General features: G+C 42.9%; 1 protein-coding gene and 2 long non-coding RNA genes across 3 annotated transcripts; 2 read left to right on the top strand and 1 right to left on the bottom strand.

Annotated features, from left to right (window-relative positions):
* Nucleotides 1-3,761: 3,761 nt before the first annotated feature.
* Nucleotides 3,762-5,799, bottom strand: LOC134182017 (glutamine synthetase-like). Its single transcript, XM_062649326.1, has 2 exons — nucleotides 5,646-5,799; nucleotides 3,762-5,293 (listed from the first exon to the last, which is right to left on the bottom strand). The coding sequence occupies exon 2, from the start codon at nucleotides 5,290-5,292 to the stop codon at nucleotides 3,973-3,975; it is 1,320 nt and encodes a 439-aa protein (XP_062505310.1). The 5' UTR covers nucleotide 5,293; nucleotides 5,646-5,799; the 3' UTR covers nucleotides 3,762-3,972.
* Nucleotides 5,800-5,814: 15 nt separating this feature from the next.
* Nucleotides 5,815-6,879, top strand: LOC134182016 (uncharacterized). The gene is made up of 3 exons (XR_009970251.1): nucleotides 5,815-5,899; nucleotides 5,975-6,137; nucleotides 6,688-6,879. It is a non-coding gene; the product is annotated as an uncharacterized LOC134182016 (long non-coding RNA).
* Nucleotides 6,880-6,949: 70 nt separating this feature from the next.
* LOC134182669 (uncharacterized) lies at nucleotides 6,950-17,515 on the top strand. Its single transcript, XR_009970386.1, has 4 exons — nucleotides 6,950-7,067; nucleotides 7,163-7,301; nucleotides 7,383-7,441; nucleotides 16,957-17,515. It is a non-coding gene; the product is annotated as an uncharacterized LOC134182669 (long non-coding RNA).
* Nucleotides 17,516-17,631: the final 116 nt, after the last annotated feature.

The raw sequence follows: 17,631 nt of genomic DNA, 5'->3' as shown, positions 1-17,631 counted from the left end.
TATATAAAAAAGACCATGCAGTTATGCTCATAGATCAAGTACTAAGTCGCTTTGAACGATCATTTATCTTTTGTTGCGGTACCGATACCGGTGTGTCTGCACCGGTCTGGATATCGAGGCTAAGTAAAACGTATGAACCCTACGCAGATAATGTTACATAACTCTAGTACAACAAGCAGTTGATGGTGTATTCGGTGAGTAACAGTTTGCAACCTGTTGGCACACTTTTCAAAATCCGTAAAATTCTTTCACTCTAAGGTAAATGTTAAGGTTAAAATTAGGTACATCGATTTGGCACAAAACAAATTTCAACTTATCACTAACTAAGACTAAAAATCAATATTGGTATTTACAGTCAATTTGCTAGAGCAAAGTAGAAGTCAGACAGACTCATCTTCCCGGTTCATCTAATCAGAGTGCAACCTCATTTTCTTTGTCCACTATGACGCAAAATTACCAATAAATTTGAAACCGCTGTGTCTTAATAAATGACAATATACGACAAACCACTTTAGCTATAGCTGCCATTGTTCGCCCAAGCATGCATATACAGCTATTGGAAACATGTGGAGACGAACAAGTCTCCACAAACCATCCTGACATGCATGCTGTAGTTCTTTAGCAAGAACCTGCATGAGCCAACAGAGGTCTTACAGATCTTGGTATATGAAGAACAGTTTGTACAGACAGAGTTGGAATTTCATTCATAGTAGCACAAAAGCAATGTGGTTCATCGTCTGTTGGTCTTAAAAGAGAAGACGCAGCTGCAATCCCTTCTTGCACTGTGTTTACACCAAATATATCCAAAACATTCAATTTTCCATAATAGGGTCATCCATTACTTCTTCAACTTCATCAACTTGTTCCATGACTACAGTACTGGTAAATTGCTAATTGAAGAGGTGTCTTGGTGTAAACATTCTTTTGAGAACCCGTCCTGTAATCATGAAGATAAGCGTGGTTCTATTTATCTTACCACAACAACGTGAATGACCTGTACCCAAAGAACGCCGACACCATTCGAACCGTCTGGAATATGCAAAGCCGCACTTACAACACAAACGACGTCTAGTTCTAGTAAGAAAATCCACGTCTGGAAAAATCCTGGTGATATGACTTGCATTGATGTGCTGCCACAATGCACCGTTGTTTCTCGACACAGAAAAACAAAGAGGACACGAGGTGCAAGTATCACTTTCTTCACTTATTTATATCTTCTATCTTTATAGCTAGGGCCCAAAAGGGCCTCACCGGCCTTAATCAACTGGCAGACACTGACTTGCTTACTAACATCAAGAAAATACACTCCTAATTTATCAAACTTCTTCAAAATCAGTTCCAAGGATGAACAGGAAAAACTTCACTGCAATATCCGGGACATATATCTGCAATTATTATAAACAAGACTGGGAAATTGCTTCCTTGGCAGCTCTATTTGTGCAAGATGTCACTGGGTTTTGTCTGTACTATGGCTTTGATTTTGCGATTTTGACACTACTGATTTTGTGGTCACATGATGACCAGGTGGCAAAGATGAGCTGTCCAGGCAATAGGTGCTCTACTGTACGCAGGTGTATGTGTATATTGAAGGTGTATTGTAGCGGTTGGTGTTGGCATGTGGAGTGATGTAGCAGTTGCTGTCAAGACATTTTATGAAGAACCAATTAGAGTAACTGATTTCATGATCAATATTTCATTCATTCACCTGAAGTGTCGGTGTCTAGTTAGCTGTGTCCATTACCCCAATGTCGTATCCGACTGTGGAGCTATCATTGAGAATGAAGTTCCTCTTCGTATCGTCAGGGAGCTTTTGGAAGGACCACTGAAAGATGCGATCAATGCTGCTTTGCAATTGCAGATATCTGTCCATGAGGAAACAAGTGGCTCTAGCTGTCGGATGTCTGTGTGGTATGATGTACTTTCATCAGCTGCAGCCTGCTCTTCTTCATGGAGACATTCGCTGTACAAACGTTTCATCAGCAAGAAATGAAGCCAAAATTGGTGATCTTGGCTCTTGTCTCTTCTCTAGCGAGTCACTTTCAGTTGGTCCTCTCAGTCCAGAATACATTGCACCTGAACGAGTTGTCAAGGGTTGCGCAGTGGCCCCACACACACACACACGCAACACAAGCCGACCTGTACAGTTTAAGAGTTACGTTTGTTGAGTTATTCACAGGAGTAACTGCAGAGAGGAAATTGCATAAGAGACAGTTTCAAGCTGTTTCTTATGTTCTGCTGCAGGACATTTTGCTATGCTATGGCAGAAGAGAATCCACATGATGGCATTTCTGCAGCAGCAGCTCTCATGCAAGTGAATGCCGTGAAGCAGAATGATGAGTACACTTCGTGTTTTCCCAAAAGGATGGTGAAAGGCAAGCAATGCAAGGAAGACAAGTGACACTCGGAGAGCAGCAGATTATTGTGATGTATTTGTTTGTCTCTTTGTCTCACTTCATCCGACTTGCTGGTTGTTATAAATGCAATAGATGGTGTTACATGTGTGCTGTTCAATGTGAGTTGACCACGAACTTTTTGATAGTCTAGTGTCAGTCTCACAGTTTTTACAGTTTGTGTTGATGTGAACTACATTAAAACATTGACTTATAGCCATTTAAATGTTGTTTGTCAGTTGTCAATGCTGCCACTAAGTATTAGGCTATTATGATTGAAATGATTCAATTTGCCTATTCACCTTGAATGCTTGTCTGTTTGTATGTACATTCTGATGGATAATAGGCAAGACACACAACCTGTGATTAGGAAACTATTGAGAAACTGTGATTGTGCTGGCGTATAGTATCAGCTTGTATATTCTGTCCATGTGTCTCTCTGTGTGTCTGTCTAATAATCAAGACGTTCCCCATTTCTTATTCATCTATGTCTAGCGCCTATCATGTCAATCAGTAATGATTATTGATACCAGACTGAAAATCAGCGAGGACAAGGAGAACAACTTGCTTGTGCTGCACCTAATGCAGAAGAACAACCAATACAACTGTTGGGAGTAAATGATATCAGACAGACATTCATTTGAGGTAAAATGATAGCAACGTACACTCTCAAGCTGTCAAGATCAGAACAGCATCACTGTAACTGAAACATAAATGTTAATATCAATTGCTACACTTGACCAACCAATCAGGCAGTGTAAGTGGATGACGAAATACAACCACCATTGCTGGTTCAGTTGGTGTGGATGAATTAACTGGGTTTGGAAAGCAGATCATACGTGTGAGCACTAAGTATAATCTCTCTGTGCCTGGATGAGATTAGCTGGCAAGCTGCCTGATCTGTAGGCATCGTATAATGCAAGAGCAGCGCTGAAGCACGGAGTGGGGATACCAAGAGTGGCAGCCATTGCACATACTTTACGCCATAATGCTTGCAAGTAAGATTTTGTTATTAAAGACAGACAGACAGACAGACAGACAAACAAACAAACAACAGACGAACAGAAACAGATTGATACAAATAAACCAACAAATAGCATATATATATATATATATATATATATTGCTATATATATGACCTGGCTGTAATGAATGGCATCTTTGAAGAAGCAAGCTATCCAGCAAAAGATTATAGTGAGACCAGGATTCTGTCAAACGCTTCCTTGATGTTGCCAAGAGATATACTACACAACAAATACCGACTGCGTTGATCTTCGTCGTGTAGTATTTCTTGACATTAATTAAGAAAGCATTTGACAAGAATCCTGGTCTCACTGATACAGTCTGCAGTAGATATGTTAGCAGCTGATCTCTTCCATTGACATGAACTGTCGTGAGTGTCTAAAATTTATGGTAACAGCTAGACTACTGTACATGATTAGTATTGGTGCAGTACAGTTGTTAGTGGTTTGTGTTTCAGTGAATTACTTTAACTGATTCTCATCAATTTCAGTTTCATTGAATACGTGACATCACATGAATGTACAACTATGTCATTGTCTCAGTTCAAGGTTTGTTCAGTTCAGCAGTCTAAAGTGTGTATACGTTCCCATTCTGTAAGATGCCGCATGTAGCTCAGCCATTCTTGTTCCTTCAGTGTTGTGAAGGCATCCATGCAATCCACTCCCAATGCTTCATAGAGTAACTGATTCTTTTTCAGCTCTCTGGTTGCATCCAGGAGGTTCTGTGGAAGGTACTCTGCCCCTGCTGGCTCTCCCTTGTATCCATCTCCATCACATCGACGACCAGGATCAAGCTTTCTCTCTATACCATCAATACCAGCAGTAATAACAGCTGCCTGATACAGATATGGATTGACCGCACCATCAGCAAGACGTATCTCAAATCGACCAGGGCCAGGGATTCTCATCATGTGAGAGCGATTGTCGCCTGTGTAAGTAATTCGATTGGGGCACCATCCTGCGGCTACCAGTCGTTTGTAACTATTAACTGTTGGACAAAAAATAGCACACAAAGCCTTGGCATTGTGAAGAACTCCAGCAAGGAAATAGTATGCTGTCTGTGACAAACCGAGCTCTCCCGACTGATCCAAGAAAACGTTCTTTTCTCCTTCCCAGACTGACACGTGCATGTGCAGCCCATTGCCAATTTTGGCTTCAAATGGCTTCGGCATAAAGGTGATACGAACACCTTCCTCTTCAGAAATGCTCTGGCAAACGTATTTGAAAAACACGTGGCGATCAGCCATAGTCATGGCATCAGTGTAATGACAATTTATCTCATATTGGCCGCTGCTACCCTCGTGGTCTATCTGGTATGGATGCCATCCAAGCTGATCAATCACATCACAAATCCGAGTCAGAACCTTTGAGCTTCTCATCAGACTATCAGTTCGAAAGCAAGAGTCAATACCCGGACGTTCATCCAACTTGTCTGCCACATCCGTTCCATCCTTGTTCACCAAGTAGAACTCAAATTCGAGTCCACACTTGAGTACCCAGTTTTCCCCCAGTTTTGACAGCCGCTCTACCTGTCGTTTCAGAGCAAGACGAGGTGACTCCTCAAACAGCACACCTGCAGGACTATACAAATCACACATCACCCACGCAAATTCAGGCTTCCAAGGTAGTTGAACGAGCGTCGTCAAGTCAGGAACAACTACCATATCGGGATCAGTAGCAGACACTCTGAACATGATTCGGCAGTGATGACCTCCCTCTTCTGCTAGCTTGTTGACAGCTGATTTAGGGACGAGTTTACCTCGATGAACGCCGAGGATATCGATGTAGGCAAAAAGAAAATACCGAATACCCCGTTGGTCAGCAAAGGCTTCCAGTTCTTGTGGAACTAGTTGTTTGCTGGGTTGCCATTTGCTAGCCATCCTAGACAGACAGCAATGAACACAATAATGGAAACCACAAACATAAATTATACGGTATCCCGTCGTTGCTCTGCGTCGTTTATCTAGGCATAAACTCGATTGCACGACTGAACTATCAGTAACACGTACGTTCTGGTCTCAGCGCAGGTTGCGAAACACAGATCAGTTGCGTTGCACTTCGTTGTTTAACTCTGAAAGCTAAAATTTTAGGATCTCCCCACCAAGGAGTGAGATTAGGTCGAGGCTTGTCTCGCGTGCAGTAGGCGTATGATTGTAACCCTCGCCGAAAGCGTTGTACACATTCCTGCATGTGAGTATCTACATCTTGTAGTTTACGTCACTGGCTGGCCTACCTTCAAAACGTACCGTCTTCCTTGAGTAGCTATCTAGATGCAGACAAGAGCGAGTTCTTTGACCAGTCGTACTGTGTCGCACGCTTGCGCTAGACTCCACCTGTAGATAGGTGGCAAATGGCAGACAGAGGTGATTTTCTCTCCTGTTGACAGTGAGAAGTTGCACGTGAGCAAGGGACTAATTGACAGGTTACCCAGCTAGGTGAGATTGTCACCGTGCTGAGATTGTATTTTACAGTCTGCGCATTGCGCGTGTAAGTCATTCGGCGTGCTGAGATTGTTCACACATTTAGGTATCATTATATTGAGGTTTTATGTTTTTTGGATAGACAATAGTCGTGTGCACTAGCTCGCTTGTGAAGTCCATGGATGATCTAAAGCAAACTATAATTGCAGCTAGGGAAGCCGCGCCGGACTTTGTTGCTACAGAGAGAGAAGTCAGAATCTGGTAACTTATCTCCTGACACAAGCCTTCCACCAGGGATAGCAAAAGTAAGAGAGATTTATTCGTACAAATGTGCATGTATAGTTATTATGTCTAATTATATTTCCAATTTTTAAAATTGTATGTAATTGATATATAAAATTTTATAATAAAATTATATATATGTGTATATATTGTATATAGCATATACATATTATGTAGTACATAATTATTCTTAACAACTGAATTATTTACTTTAACCCAGTGCTTTTACATTGTTGTAACATATTAAAATAATTAATTAATACGTAACTAACAATACCAATTTTTATTTCTTACACAATGATTGTAGAATTTTATTATTTAGTGTGTTGGCAGTGTAGTGACTAATGGATTTTTGGACTGTCGTCTCCTAACCAAATGTTTTGTAATCATTTGACTAATGCTATGTCACATGCTATCACTATTTTGACTACATTGTGTGAGGTGCAATGTTTTAATATCTGATTTGTTTCAACAACACAACATTTTCATTCATGCACACAATCAAATCATGCAACCTCTATTGGTCTCCAGCAAGTTATAAACGTTTGACAGAATTTCATGTTTCCATTATAGAAAAGGAATTAATTTACGTTGGGGTTAAGAAAGACACGAGAAAGAAAGTTATTTATCAGCTAAATGAAATAACAGAAATTCTTCATCAATACCACTCGATCTAACCCCATAGGTGGACACAGTGGAATCAACAACACACTTGCTAAAGTCTCTAAGTTCTACACATGGAATGGCATGAAGGAAGACGTCATTGAATATGTAAATAGATATTGTATAAAATAGAATTATTTTGTAAACTATAATGATTTGACAATGTCATTCTATAGTGTGAATCTTGTGATCGCTGTCAGAGGTATGACAAACTAAAGACACAGGCTTCAGAGTTGAAGCCTATTAGGGTAAAGGCGCCTCTAGAACTGGTTGGGATGGATCTTATCTTGGTATGTACCAGCTTTGTAGCTTTATATAAACTGCTAGCTGTGTTGTATCATCTGAGTTTTAGTTAAGACCATGTTATTGTTGCTATCCCTTTTAGGACCACTACCAACAACTGATGCTGGGTCTAGGTACATTCTTACCTTTACAGACTACTACACAAAATTTGTGGATTTCTACTCATTGAAGGACAAGACTGCTAATGGTGTGGTACAGAGAATTAGAACTTTTGTATGCAGGTACAAGTTCAATTTATCTTCAATGTCAACAATCAGCCGCAGGCACTTGTGAAACCGGTAATATTGTTTTGTATTTTACAGATGGGGTGCTCCCAAAAGACTTCTTTCTGATCAGGGGAGAGATCGAGTTTGTTTCACAAGTATGAATGGCCTGTCGATTCTGTTTTTTACACTAATTAATTTTAATTACCAAATTAATATACATTAGATACATTTATGAAACTCTGTTTCTTTAATTACATTTTTAGCTATGCAGGCTTTCTTATGCATGCTCATTGTTTTGGGCATAGCACATGGATTGATGGAAGACTTGGTATTGGGTAGAAGGAATGTTATACAGAATTCTTTCACCTTATAACTACATTTTCTTGTCCATTAAGTTTGTCGTATGATGTAAATATTTTGCATGTATTCTCAGGTCAACACAGAGTTTTGCAGGAGGTTTAAATAAACTGTATAAATTATATAACAATTAACGATTTATAGTTTAATTTTTAATTATGTATTTTTATCATGAATTATTTAAAATATATAAAAATCTAAATCTGGGTTACACATATCGTATTTAAGAAAATACATAAAATATATTATTTTATGTAAAGTACTATAAAATTTGTAGAAATTGATATTTTATCTAAATTACAAAATATACAATAATCTAAGTACTAGCCCACCATCCTGTTCTCTGCACCGGCAGATTAGATTAGTTGTTAGTAAATTAATTTATCGTTGTATGCACACACGCAAACAGACAGAATGACAGACAGACAGACAGACAGACAGACCGATCGACACACACACACACACACACACACACACACACACACACACACACACACACACACACACACACACACACACACACACAGCTCTCCTTTGAATAGCCTGCGGAGATAGAGAACAGGTGATCATGAAGATGGAAGTGTGGAAGTAACAAATTGGGAAAGGTGGGCGTTATTTCCCGCTTAGAATCGTGTATCCGGGCAACAAAACCATAGAAGTCACGTGGTTACCTGCTCATCCGTATATGACTTGTCTATGCTCGAATCTTAGAACATTCTATAGTTTGCGTCTTCCTGAGTAGATAATACCGTCCACATTCTTCTATTGACCCGCCCACATCTGTCTATCGACACGCCCACAACATACTACCGAATCTGATTAAGGTTAAAATTAGGATAAATTTGAAACTTCTGTGTCTTAATTAATTAATTAACGACAATATACGACAAAGCACTCTAGCTATAGCTGTCATTGTTCGCCCAAGCATGGCTGGTGTAGAAAAGCCCATCTAATCTTTGATTCGTTTCAGTCCACCGAAAAACTTCACTCTAGATTTGTAAAGGCATTACCACTAGTCTGGAATGTGCACACGTTTATTAATCAAGAATTCTCTTTGCTTAATTAATTAATTAGAGCCATCTACGACTCAAGCACAACTATGTTTGAACGCTGTTCACTGAGAACTGCATACATGCAGACATGATTAATTGCAATCACCGCTTCCGATGTTGTAACATTAGAGCCTCCGGAAATTTGAAAAAGAAATGGCAAGGGTGGAAACTTGACCGGGACCCGTTGCTTCCTCTCATGGATCCGAAAAACCTAATCGCTTTAATGCGGTACAATGCTGGTGACTAGCCGTTTTCGGTTGCTAAATCGATTTCGTGTTCTCGCTCTTGAAGCCGGGCTGTCGGTCCGTCACCAAGGCAACGTGTCGAAGTATCGTTACGTTAGGCATGACGTGCAGTTACAGTCGTACAGTAGGATCTGTGCGTCCGCGCATCTGATGCGATCACACCAAGCGTTTTCATGCAGCCTAAAGTTCACACACACAATACAAACGCAGACGCACCACTTGAGGAGGCACTAGAGACGCTTGATCGTGTCTCGCATCTCAAATTCTTTCTTTGCGCCAGCATCTGTTTCGAGTGCAAGCAATAAGGTATAACTGTAATGTGAAACATACGTTGGCGATTATTATTATTATATAGATGTCAAACTAACAGAGATGTCTGAGTCAGGATGAGATGCGTCCTATTAACAACAAGAAATATGACAAAAACTTTACCATTGACGAAACTCTCTGCTCGAATGGGTGAATGACACCAGAGTAAGGCTCGCCTTGAAAACGACGCTTATAAAGTTTAGCGCTTCTTAGTGTTAGGGTTACGGTTAGAATTAGCGTTAGGATTAGCCTAGTGCTCCTTTCAGCTAGACCAAAAACTGCTCTTTCTGCCTTTCCAACAGTTCGAGCGTGTCTCGCGAAGCGCAGGTGTCATAGGCGTGAGTGACTCCCAGTGATGGGGAGTCACTAGTGCCTATAAGTGGTAGTGACTCCCGTTCACCAGCGCCTGGGCGTGAGTGTAGTGTTCCCTGTCACCACTGGAGGTCACCATATTCTTGGCACCAGTGACTGCAGCTTGTCAGGAGTGCCTCCCATTAAAATCTGATTATGTAAGTATTCTCTGTACAAAATATGTGTTTCTCTCATCGTATGCATCTATGATCATAAGAACTGGTATGAAAAACGTGAAGAACAGAATTCAATTGACCCTCCAGTCAGCAAGACAAAAACAAAGCAGTAGTAGCATACACATGTGCAGCTGCTGCATGTTGGAGCTGGATTTTATTTATCTGTTCTAGGCTCCTTTTATTTCCTGGTGCGAGAAGAAGATAGTAAAGACTGGTTTGTTGGTTTTCCAGGCAGGACAGGACGTGCTAAAGCTAGCAACCTCAACTCCACGATATGTTTTCGCTGCACAGCAAGACGCAAAAGGGAGTCACTCAAGCCTGGGAGAGCTATGCACTCATGCCCGGGGCAGAGTGACTAAGGAGTCAATTATACCGGGAAGTTACTGGCGCCTCTGACACCGGGGTAAGTCTGCAATTTAGTTACACGCGCGTCGCACACATATACAAGCAGTCCACTACGTCTCACATTTTACAAGCCTGCTCACAATTTCTGGGCTGTGAAAAGCTTCAGCAAAAATGTAACCTGCACGTATTAGGTCAGGCACTCTTGAAGGCTTGGGACAATGGCAAGAACAGGAATTCCATGTCTCTAACCAAGGAAATGAATCGATCACGCAGTGTTTGACTACTGTCGTCGCGTCATTTAGTTCTACAAATTTGTCTGTACAGTGCGTAGCTGATACTTACTACATCAGTACACGCGTATTAGAGCATCCGATTGCATGTACATACTCTTACAGAGCTTCTCGAGACCTGATTGGATTATAGGAACGAGATCAAAGCACCATGTTTGGATTCGTTCCAGCTAGAACAAATTTTCGCCAAAAGGAGCGATTAGCTAATATAATAGGTGAGATCGACATACAATATGAGATTACTGGTACCGAGTCTAGCATGGACCTCAAAGACAGTCTATAATAATAATAATAATAATAATAATAATAATAATAATAATAATATATGAGTGAAATCAGTTACCTGGTATACTCTGCTGCTTCGCTAGTGTCCAAAAGGCGGGGCTTAAAGACGACGAAGTCAACCAATTCTCAAACACCGACATGGAGACGAAGGCTGGATATGGAGATTCTCACACTTCGACGTGCGATCTCACTGTTGCTGGAGGTTAGAAAGGGTTCATCGGGCATTCGTATGTTACATGAACTCCGACGTCTTCGGCATCGGTTGGGCATTTCCTGTTCGGAGAGTTGTGAGGTCTCCATCAATCGATTGAAAATGGAACTTAAGTCCAAGGTCGAGCGGACCAGGAGGCTGGAGAAGAATCGTAAGAGACTTCGCCAGAATGGTTTGTTTCAACGAGATGCTGGACGGTTTTACAGAGAGCTGGATAAGCAGACTATCCGGGTCACTTCCCCGCCATCCGAGTCTGAGATCGAACAGTATTGGGGTGGTATCCTAGAAACTGAGGTACATCACAATGAGTCTGCCTTCTGGCTGAGACGTCAAACCGATGACGAGACGCACCGGAAAGATGAGCAGCAGTGGTTACCTATCTCAGACAATGAGGTCACATCGTGTCTCAAAAGGATGGGGAACTGGAAGTCTCCTGGTCCAGACAAGGTTTATGGTTTCTGGGTCAAGCGTATCACGTGTCTTCACACTGATCTGACTCGTAACTACAACCTGCTGGTTCAGAATCCAGACTCTGTACCCGACTGGTTGTCTCAAGGAATAACTACTCTGATTCCTAAGAATGGCAAGACTGACCAGGCCAAAAATTACCGGCCTATCACGTGTCTGTCTGTCTTCTATAAGACCCTCACCTTAGTCATCAGGCAGAGGATTGCAGGGCATTTGGATCAGAGAAACCTCATGGCTCCGGAGCAGAAAGGTTGTCGACAGGGATCTTTTGGTGCAAAGGATCAGCTGTTGATCAACAAGCTGCTTACCGAAGACTGTAGGACCAGGCACAAGAGCTTGAGCATGGCTTGGGTGGACTACCAGAAAGCCTATGACAGCGTGCCACACAGTTGGGTGCTCCAATGCCTTCAGCTGCATAAGATCAGTCCAGTCTTGTGCGGGTTCCTGTCACGTGTGATGAAGAGTTGGAGGACATCGATGGTGCTTTCTTGCGGGAATAGTACTATCAAGACAAGGCTTATGCAGATCAGGAGGGGTATTTTCCAAGGTGACTCACTTTCTCCACTTCTCTTCTGTATGGCTCTCAATCCTCTGAGCAAGGAGCTGAACAGAACCGGTTACGGCTACCGGATGACCACTGGGCATGGTGAGACTGCCAAACGTCAGCTTATCAGTCATCTACTTTACATGGATGATCTGAAGCTGTATGGCAGAAACTCTGATCAGTTGGACGGGTTGTTGCACACGGTTCGTACCTTCTCTGATGACATCCAGATGAAGTTTGGTCTGGACAAATGTGCTGTTGCACACTTTGTCAACGGCAGACTATCTGGACACAACTCTGGGGTGACGGTAGGAAAATCGGACACCATCAACTGTCTGGAACCGGGTCAAGTCTACAAGTACTTGGGTGTAGATGAGAGTAACGGTATTCAGCACAGCATGATGCGGGAGAGACTCCGTCGCGAGTACTTGCGCAGAGTGAAGGTGGTTCTCCGGACTGAGTTGTATGGTCGGAACAAGATTCTAGCCATCAATGGGTTTGCACTACCGGTTCTCACTTACGGTTTTGGCGTCATTCATTGGGGGTGCACGGACCTGCAGCAGCTCGATCGACGGACCAGAAAGCTTCTCTCTATGCACGGTGTCCACCATCCTGCTGCAGACGTTGACCGACTGTACGCTCCTTGCAGTGATGGGGGTAGGGGGTTACAACAGATTGAGTCGACATATCAATCTTGTATTGTAAGCCTGAACTGTTACCTTGCTGACAGTTCTGATCCTTTCATGCAGATGATACGGGAGTGTGACTCTGGAAAATCTTTACACTCGATCAAGCGCATGGCTTGTCGGTTTACTGCACAGCTGCGGAGGAGTCTTGCTTTGGACGACAAGTCGCAGAACTTACACAGGAATGCATCCATCTCGGTTGAAGGTGGCTTCGAGCAAGCGCCTAAAACAGATGCGAGACATTACCGTACGTGTTGCAGTTCTCATCGTGTGCGATCCTGGAGCGGGAAGCCTATGCACGGGCAGTATCGTCGTCTCACTGAGCAACCGCCTGTGGACATGAAAGAGACCTACGGATGGCTAAAGGCAGCGAATCTTCCTGCTGCAACTGAGGGACTGGTTGTTGCTGCTCAAGACCAAGCTCTTCGGACTCGGTACTATGAGCGCAAGATTCTACATCGTGATGTCAGTCCTACTTGCCGCATGTGCAGTGTAGGCCTGGAGACAGTCGACCACATTGTGGCAGGCTGTAGTGCTTTGGCACCGACGGACTACACTGATCGACACAATCAGGTGACATCCATCATTCACTGGGACGTTTGTCGCCATTTTGGGGTTCCAGTGGAGAGCAGATGGTACCGGCATCATCCTGATAGGCTTGTGGAGACGGATGACATTACTATGATGTGGGATACCACCATCCCCACTGCCAGGAAGATCAAAGGCAATCGTCCAGACATCTGTCTCAGAAATAGGAAGACAAACACTTGTCTTCTTATTGATATCAGCTGTCCTGCTGATGGCAACATTGGCAAGAAACATGCTGAGAAGTTGGCGAAGTACAGCGACTTGCGAGTGGAGATAAGCCGCATGTGGCATTGTCGAACACTGGTGGTTCCGGTGGTCTTGGGAGCTTTGGGCACAGTGCACGCAGGTATTGCACGGTGGCTGGACATTATTCCAGGTCATCACAACCTGCAGCACTTACAGAAAACAGTGCTTCTGGGATCTACTCGGATCCTTCGTAAAGTCGTGTCTTTTTTCTAGACAGCCGTGATGGTCTAAGTACTTCTGAAGCAGGGTTTGCTTCCGGTACTTGTAATAGACTTTACAAACCAGACTGATCTGGTTGAGCACGACAATATACTTTGTTTCATACCACTATACGAACGCCCTGGTATCTTAACTTGACCCGAAGCCTCGCCTACACTCAAAGCAGCTAGTGTTCAATTTTCTGTGTGTAAAACGGCTGATTCCAAACTCAACGTACGAATTACTCAAATAATAATACTCTGTGTGACGTTAGCATCACACCAGACTTTTTCGCGCTGTCGTATTTGGTTCCTGTATATCCGCCATCGACCGCTGCTCGCAATAGATGTCATGCACGTTTTCCAAAGAAGTAAACAAGTTTCGTTGTCTCAAGTTTGATCTATAAAGACCGAAGATCTTAACTAACACACCAATGCTGTAAGCTCTACCAATTCTCTCCTCAACATCCTGGTTAATTCTTCTTTACAATCTATAACACACACACACACACACACACACACACACACACACACACACACACACACACACACACACACACACACACACACACACACACACACACACACACAATCATACACACAACAGTTTTCATATGTATTAATTAATTAAAGTAAGCTAGGTGCTTCTGCTAGGCCGTGAGTTGCGTTTTGCTGTGTCTAGAACTGAGAACGCCCTCCTCCTCGGACAGTTAGAACTATTTACCCCTAGCCTCGCAGAAAGGAGGTAGTTACACGTCCGCTATGCATGTAGTATGTACAACGAACATATCCAACTTTGTGCTGATAACAGTTAACTGAATGATTACTTCTGCTAGTGTACCGGGTAACAGTACCTTTCGTACTAGGTCACTCATTCTGTCTCGTCTTTCACTATCTTCCTCTCTCGCACTCTCGCCCCCTCTCTCTTTTTCGGCTGGCGACTGCTCGCCCAAAATGACTACTTCCAACTAGAGAGTCACCGTTCCTGCGTCAAATGACCCCACCCCTCAACTCTATACCAGCAATATCGTAACTCCTCCCCAACTCCATACAGAGACGTGAAATAATCTGAGAAAGCTAATCGCAATGCTAAATAATCAGTTCTGCGGTTCTAGACGGCGTTTCGCAAGAGTGGAAGGCAAAAACCACAACGTGGACACTGCAAAACGCTAGTCATCCATCCCAAACGTTGCTAGCAACTCGAAAACTGTATACCGCTAGTAATCCATCCTTATTTTCCTGGCAACGTTCATTATGTCCAGGTCTACGGATGATGCAGTCTGACTGAATCAAAGGTTGAGCGAGTACCCTCTGAACGACAGCACTCGTGACAAACTGGCCGGAATGGGTCTGGGAATGGGACTCAGTTGCATCTATTTTCGGCACCACTTTTTGGACCGACAGATTGACCCCAATTCGTTCCCACTCATTCAGCTGACGATGGAATGCGGTTACAAGTCTTTCAAAACGGACCTTCGTGATTGATACAAACTAGGCCGTGAGATGCGCGGAAGTCTGACGGCATCGGCCTCGCCAGTCCACATCGACGTCGGTGTCGATTACAAACGCAAGAAAGGGTCGCGTATTTGCAACGAAACGAAGGCCAAAAAGTCCACACAAGAACCGTTTGTTTCGATATTGAAAAAAAACGCTAAAGAACACGACGACCAGAAGTATTTAAATCTTTTCTCGCGACCGTTAGGTATACCTACGTGTAAGCTAATCCTTTCCTAGGAATGACGAGTATGATGGTTCCATAGATGGCTCCAATTGTGCTCCATGCTCAAATAATGCCTCATGTTTTAAAACTAGGAAAAATAGTACCTCATGCGGCACTATTCGCGAAAATACGGTAATCTCATCTAACAGTTATCCACTTTATGGCTACTTCCGCTTTCACTTGAGTTGTGTTCCTGGTCTGTTGCATACGTTGAATCTTCATCGGCACTCAGTGGTTCTATCTGGATGTCCACTTTATTAGATCTAAAACCTTCACACATTGATAGACACGCATGGGTTTGAATACTACCCCAGTGGAGCACTAATCGAGCATCGGGCATTACTATATTTTGTATAAACTCACCACGGGGCATTATTTGAGCATGGGGCACAATTTGAGCATGGGCATTATTAGGTTTTTGCTCTAGTGGTACGTCCTATAAATAAAACTTCTTTCATCCACGCGTACCTGATAATAGCTCAGCACGTAGACGTCTACTGTCACATGGCTAGCATGTTGTCAATACGCGTAATACAAGTTACGTTCCATATTTTGGCGATTAAAACAAGTTGGCTTGTAAGGTGTGAGAGTAAATTTAGACTAGATGGGTGATCAAGAGGCCTAGAGTGACCTCTAGAAAGGGGTGCTAAGCTTTACAATGCTATGGGACACGCCCAATTTCATTGGCTTCTAATTGACTGATACGTTAGATTCCATGGCTGATCCAGACTGGAAAAATGGGTGGTGTATATACTATATACAGCTTTGGTCCTCACGCGTATTTACAGTCCACAATTTTTATGACCACGATTATGAATGGGGCAATAGCCCGATTTAGCCCATGCCACACTATGTCCCTGAGTCGCCGAGTCACTGCATGGGTATATGCTTTTATGTTTGTGCCACTCCGACTCGCCAATGCTCCTGATTACCTTCATTAGTACTTCTAGACGTTCAAGTAAACATATACCCATACAGTATAAGCATATACCCATACAGTCGTCAAGTCAAAAGCAGTTGTTGAATGTTCTAAACTGCTAGTTTTCGATCGCGACCTATTCGATGTACATGAGCCAACACGGCCAGAGATTTTGTACAGAATCACACAAAAGCGTATATCGCATGTAGTCATTCTCCTCAGCTTGATAGAAGCTTCAAGTCTACTCAGAAAGCAAGAATAGAGAGATAATGGGTTCGATTTTTGACGCTATGACACGCCCCTCGTTGTCACTCGCTATCTCTATAGATAGTGTCCCTAAACAGCCCTTGCTCAAGATGAGGACTGACGGATTTGAAAGCTGTAGCTCTAAGCTTTCGATTCGCATGCCACATGTCGGAGAAATCTTTTCCGTCGTCGAACATGCGTGGACGTTCGGTATAATGGTGTCCATGACACCTGCAGTGGCTGCAGACAAATATCTGTAGCATCATGGAAGATAGACTGGAAATGGCCGTTTTAGTGTGTTGTGTTTGGCAAAGAGTTGTCTATCTAATCATGTCAGAGGAGGACGATTACTAACATGCGCTAATGCCACGCCTATAGTTTGAAGTAGCGAATTTTACTTATTGTAGAAACTTTCTAATCTGTTGCTGCTTCTAGATATTGTCTAGACAATGGAACGTGTCATCTTGTTCAACAAAATCGCCTGAGGAAGTGTTACGTACATACTCACTTTGTCAGCTAGAATTGTTCCGTTTCTTTGTGGTTGCAGGTGCTAGCTCTTCTATTGTTCACATGAGAAAGGAATGACCATTGTTGATCGTACGTGGGCGATCAACCTTGTCCTTATTTTCGCGTAGTGACCGAAATCGCTCTACATGTACAAGAGCGCACGTGCCTGCTTGCGTCTGGTTGTTTTGCATTGTGAGTTCAGCGTATTCGAAACGTACACCCGACAAGACATCGCCTACTGGTAGCACTCCTTACAGTGATCTAAAAGAATCACGTGAATCCGTGGTAGAGGAAAAGACCAGAGAGAAGGCATACAAGTGCAGCGTCGATTTGCTGGGAAGACCTTGTTTCGAGATTGGACGAAAGGTGAAGAAGAGCTTCTCGTTATGTACGTGTCTTTACACTGTTTGGAGCTGGATTCAGCATGGCCCAAGTACTGTAGTGGTAACTGTAAGTGGGAAAAAGCATCTAGATTTCTCTATGACAATTCGAATGGTGACTGTAACCGAACAGGTAAGTCAAATACCAAATAGGCAATATAATGACTGTTCTGGTTGCGTGAGCACAACACAGTAGTCACTGTTTATCGTTTTCTGGCATCGT

The sequence above is a fragment of the Corticium candelabrum genome, chromosome 7 (assembly GCF_963422355.1).
Source record: "Corticium candelabrum chromosome 7, ooCorCand1.1, whole genome shotgun sequence".
NCBI lineage: Eukaryota > Metazoa > Porifera > Homoscleromorpha > Homosclerophorida > Plakinidae > Corticium > Corticium candelabrum.
The sequence above is the reverse complement of the archived record's forward strand: the minus strand, read 5'-3'. Positions and strand labels throughout refer to the sequence as shown.

Coding starts and splice junctions, on each gene's coding strand:
- LOC134182017 (XM_062649326.1), bottom strand. CDS start 5,292: ATGGCTAGCAAATGGCAACCCAGCAAACAACTAGTTCCACAAGAACTG.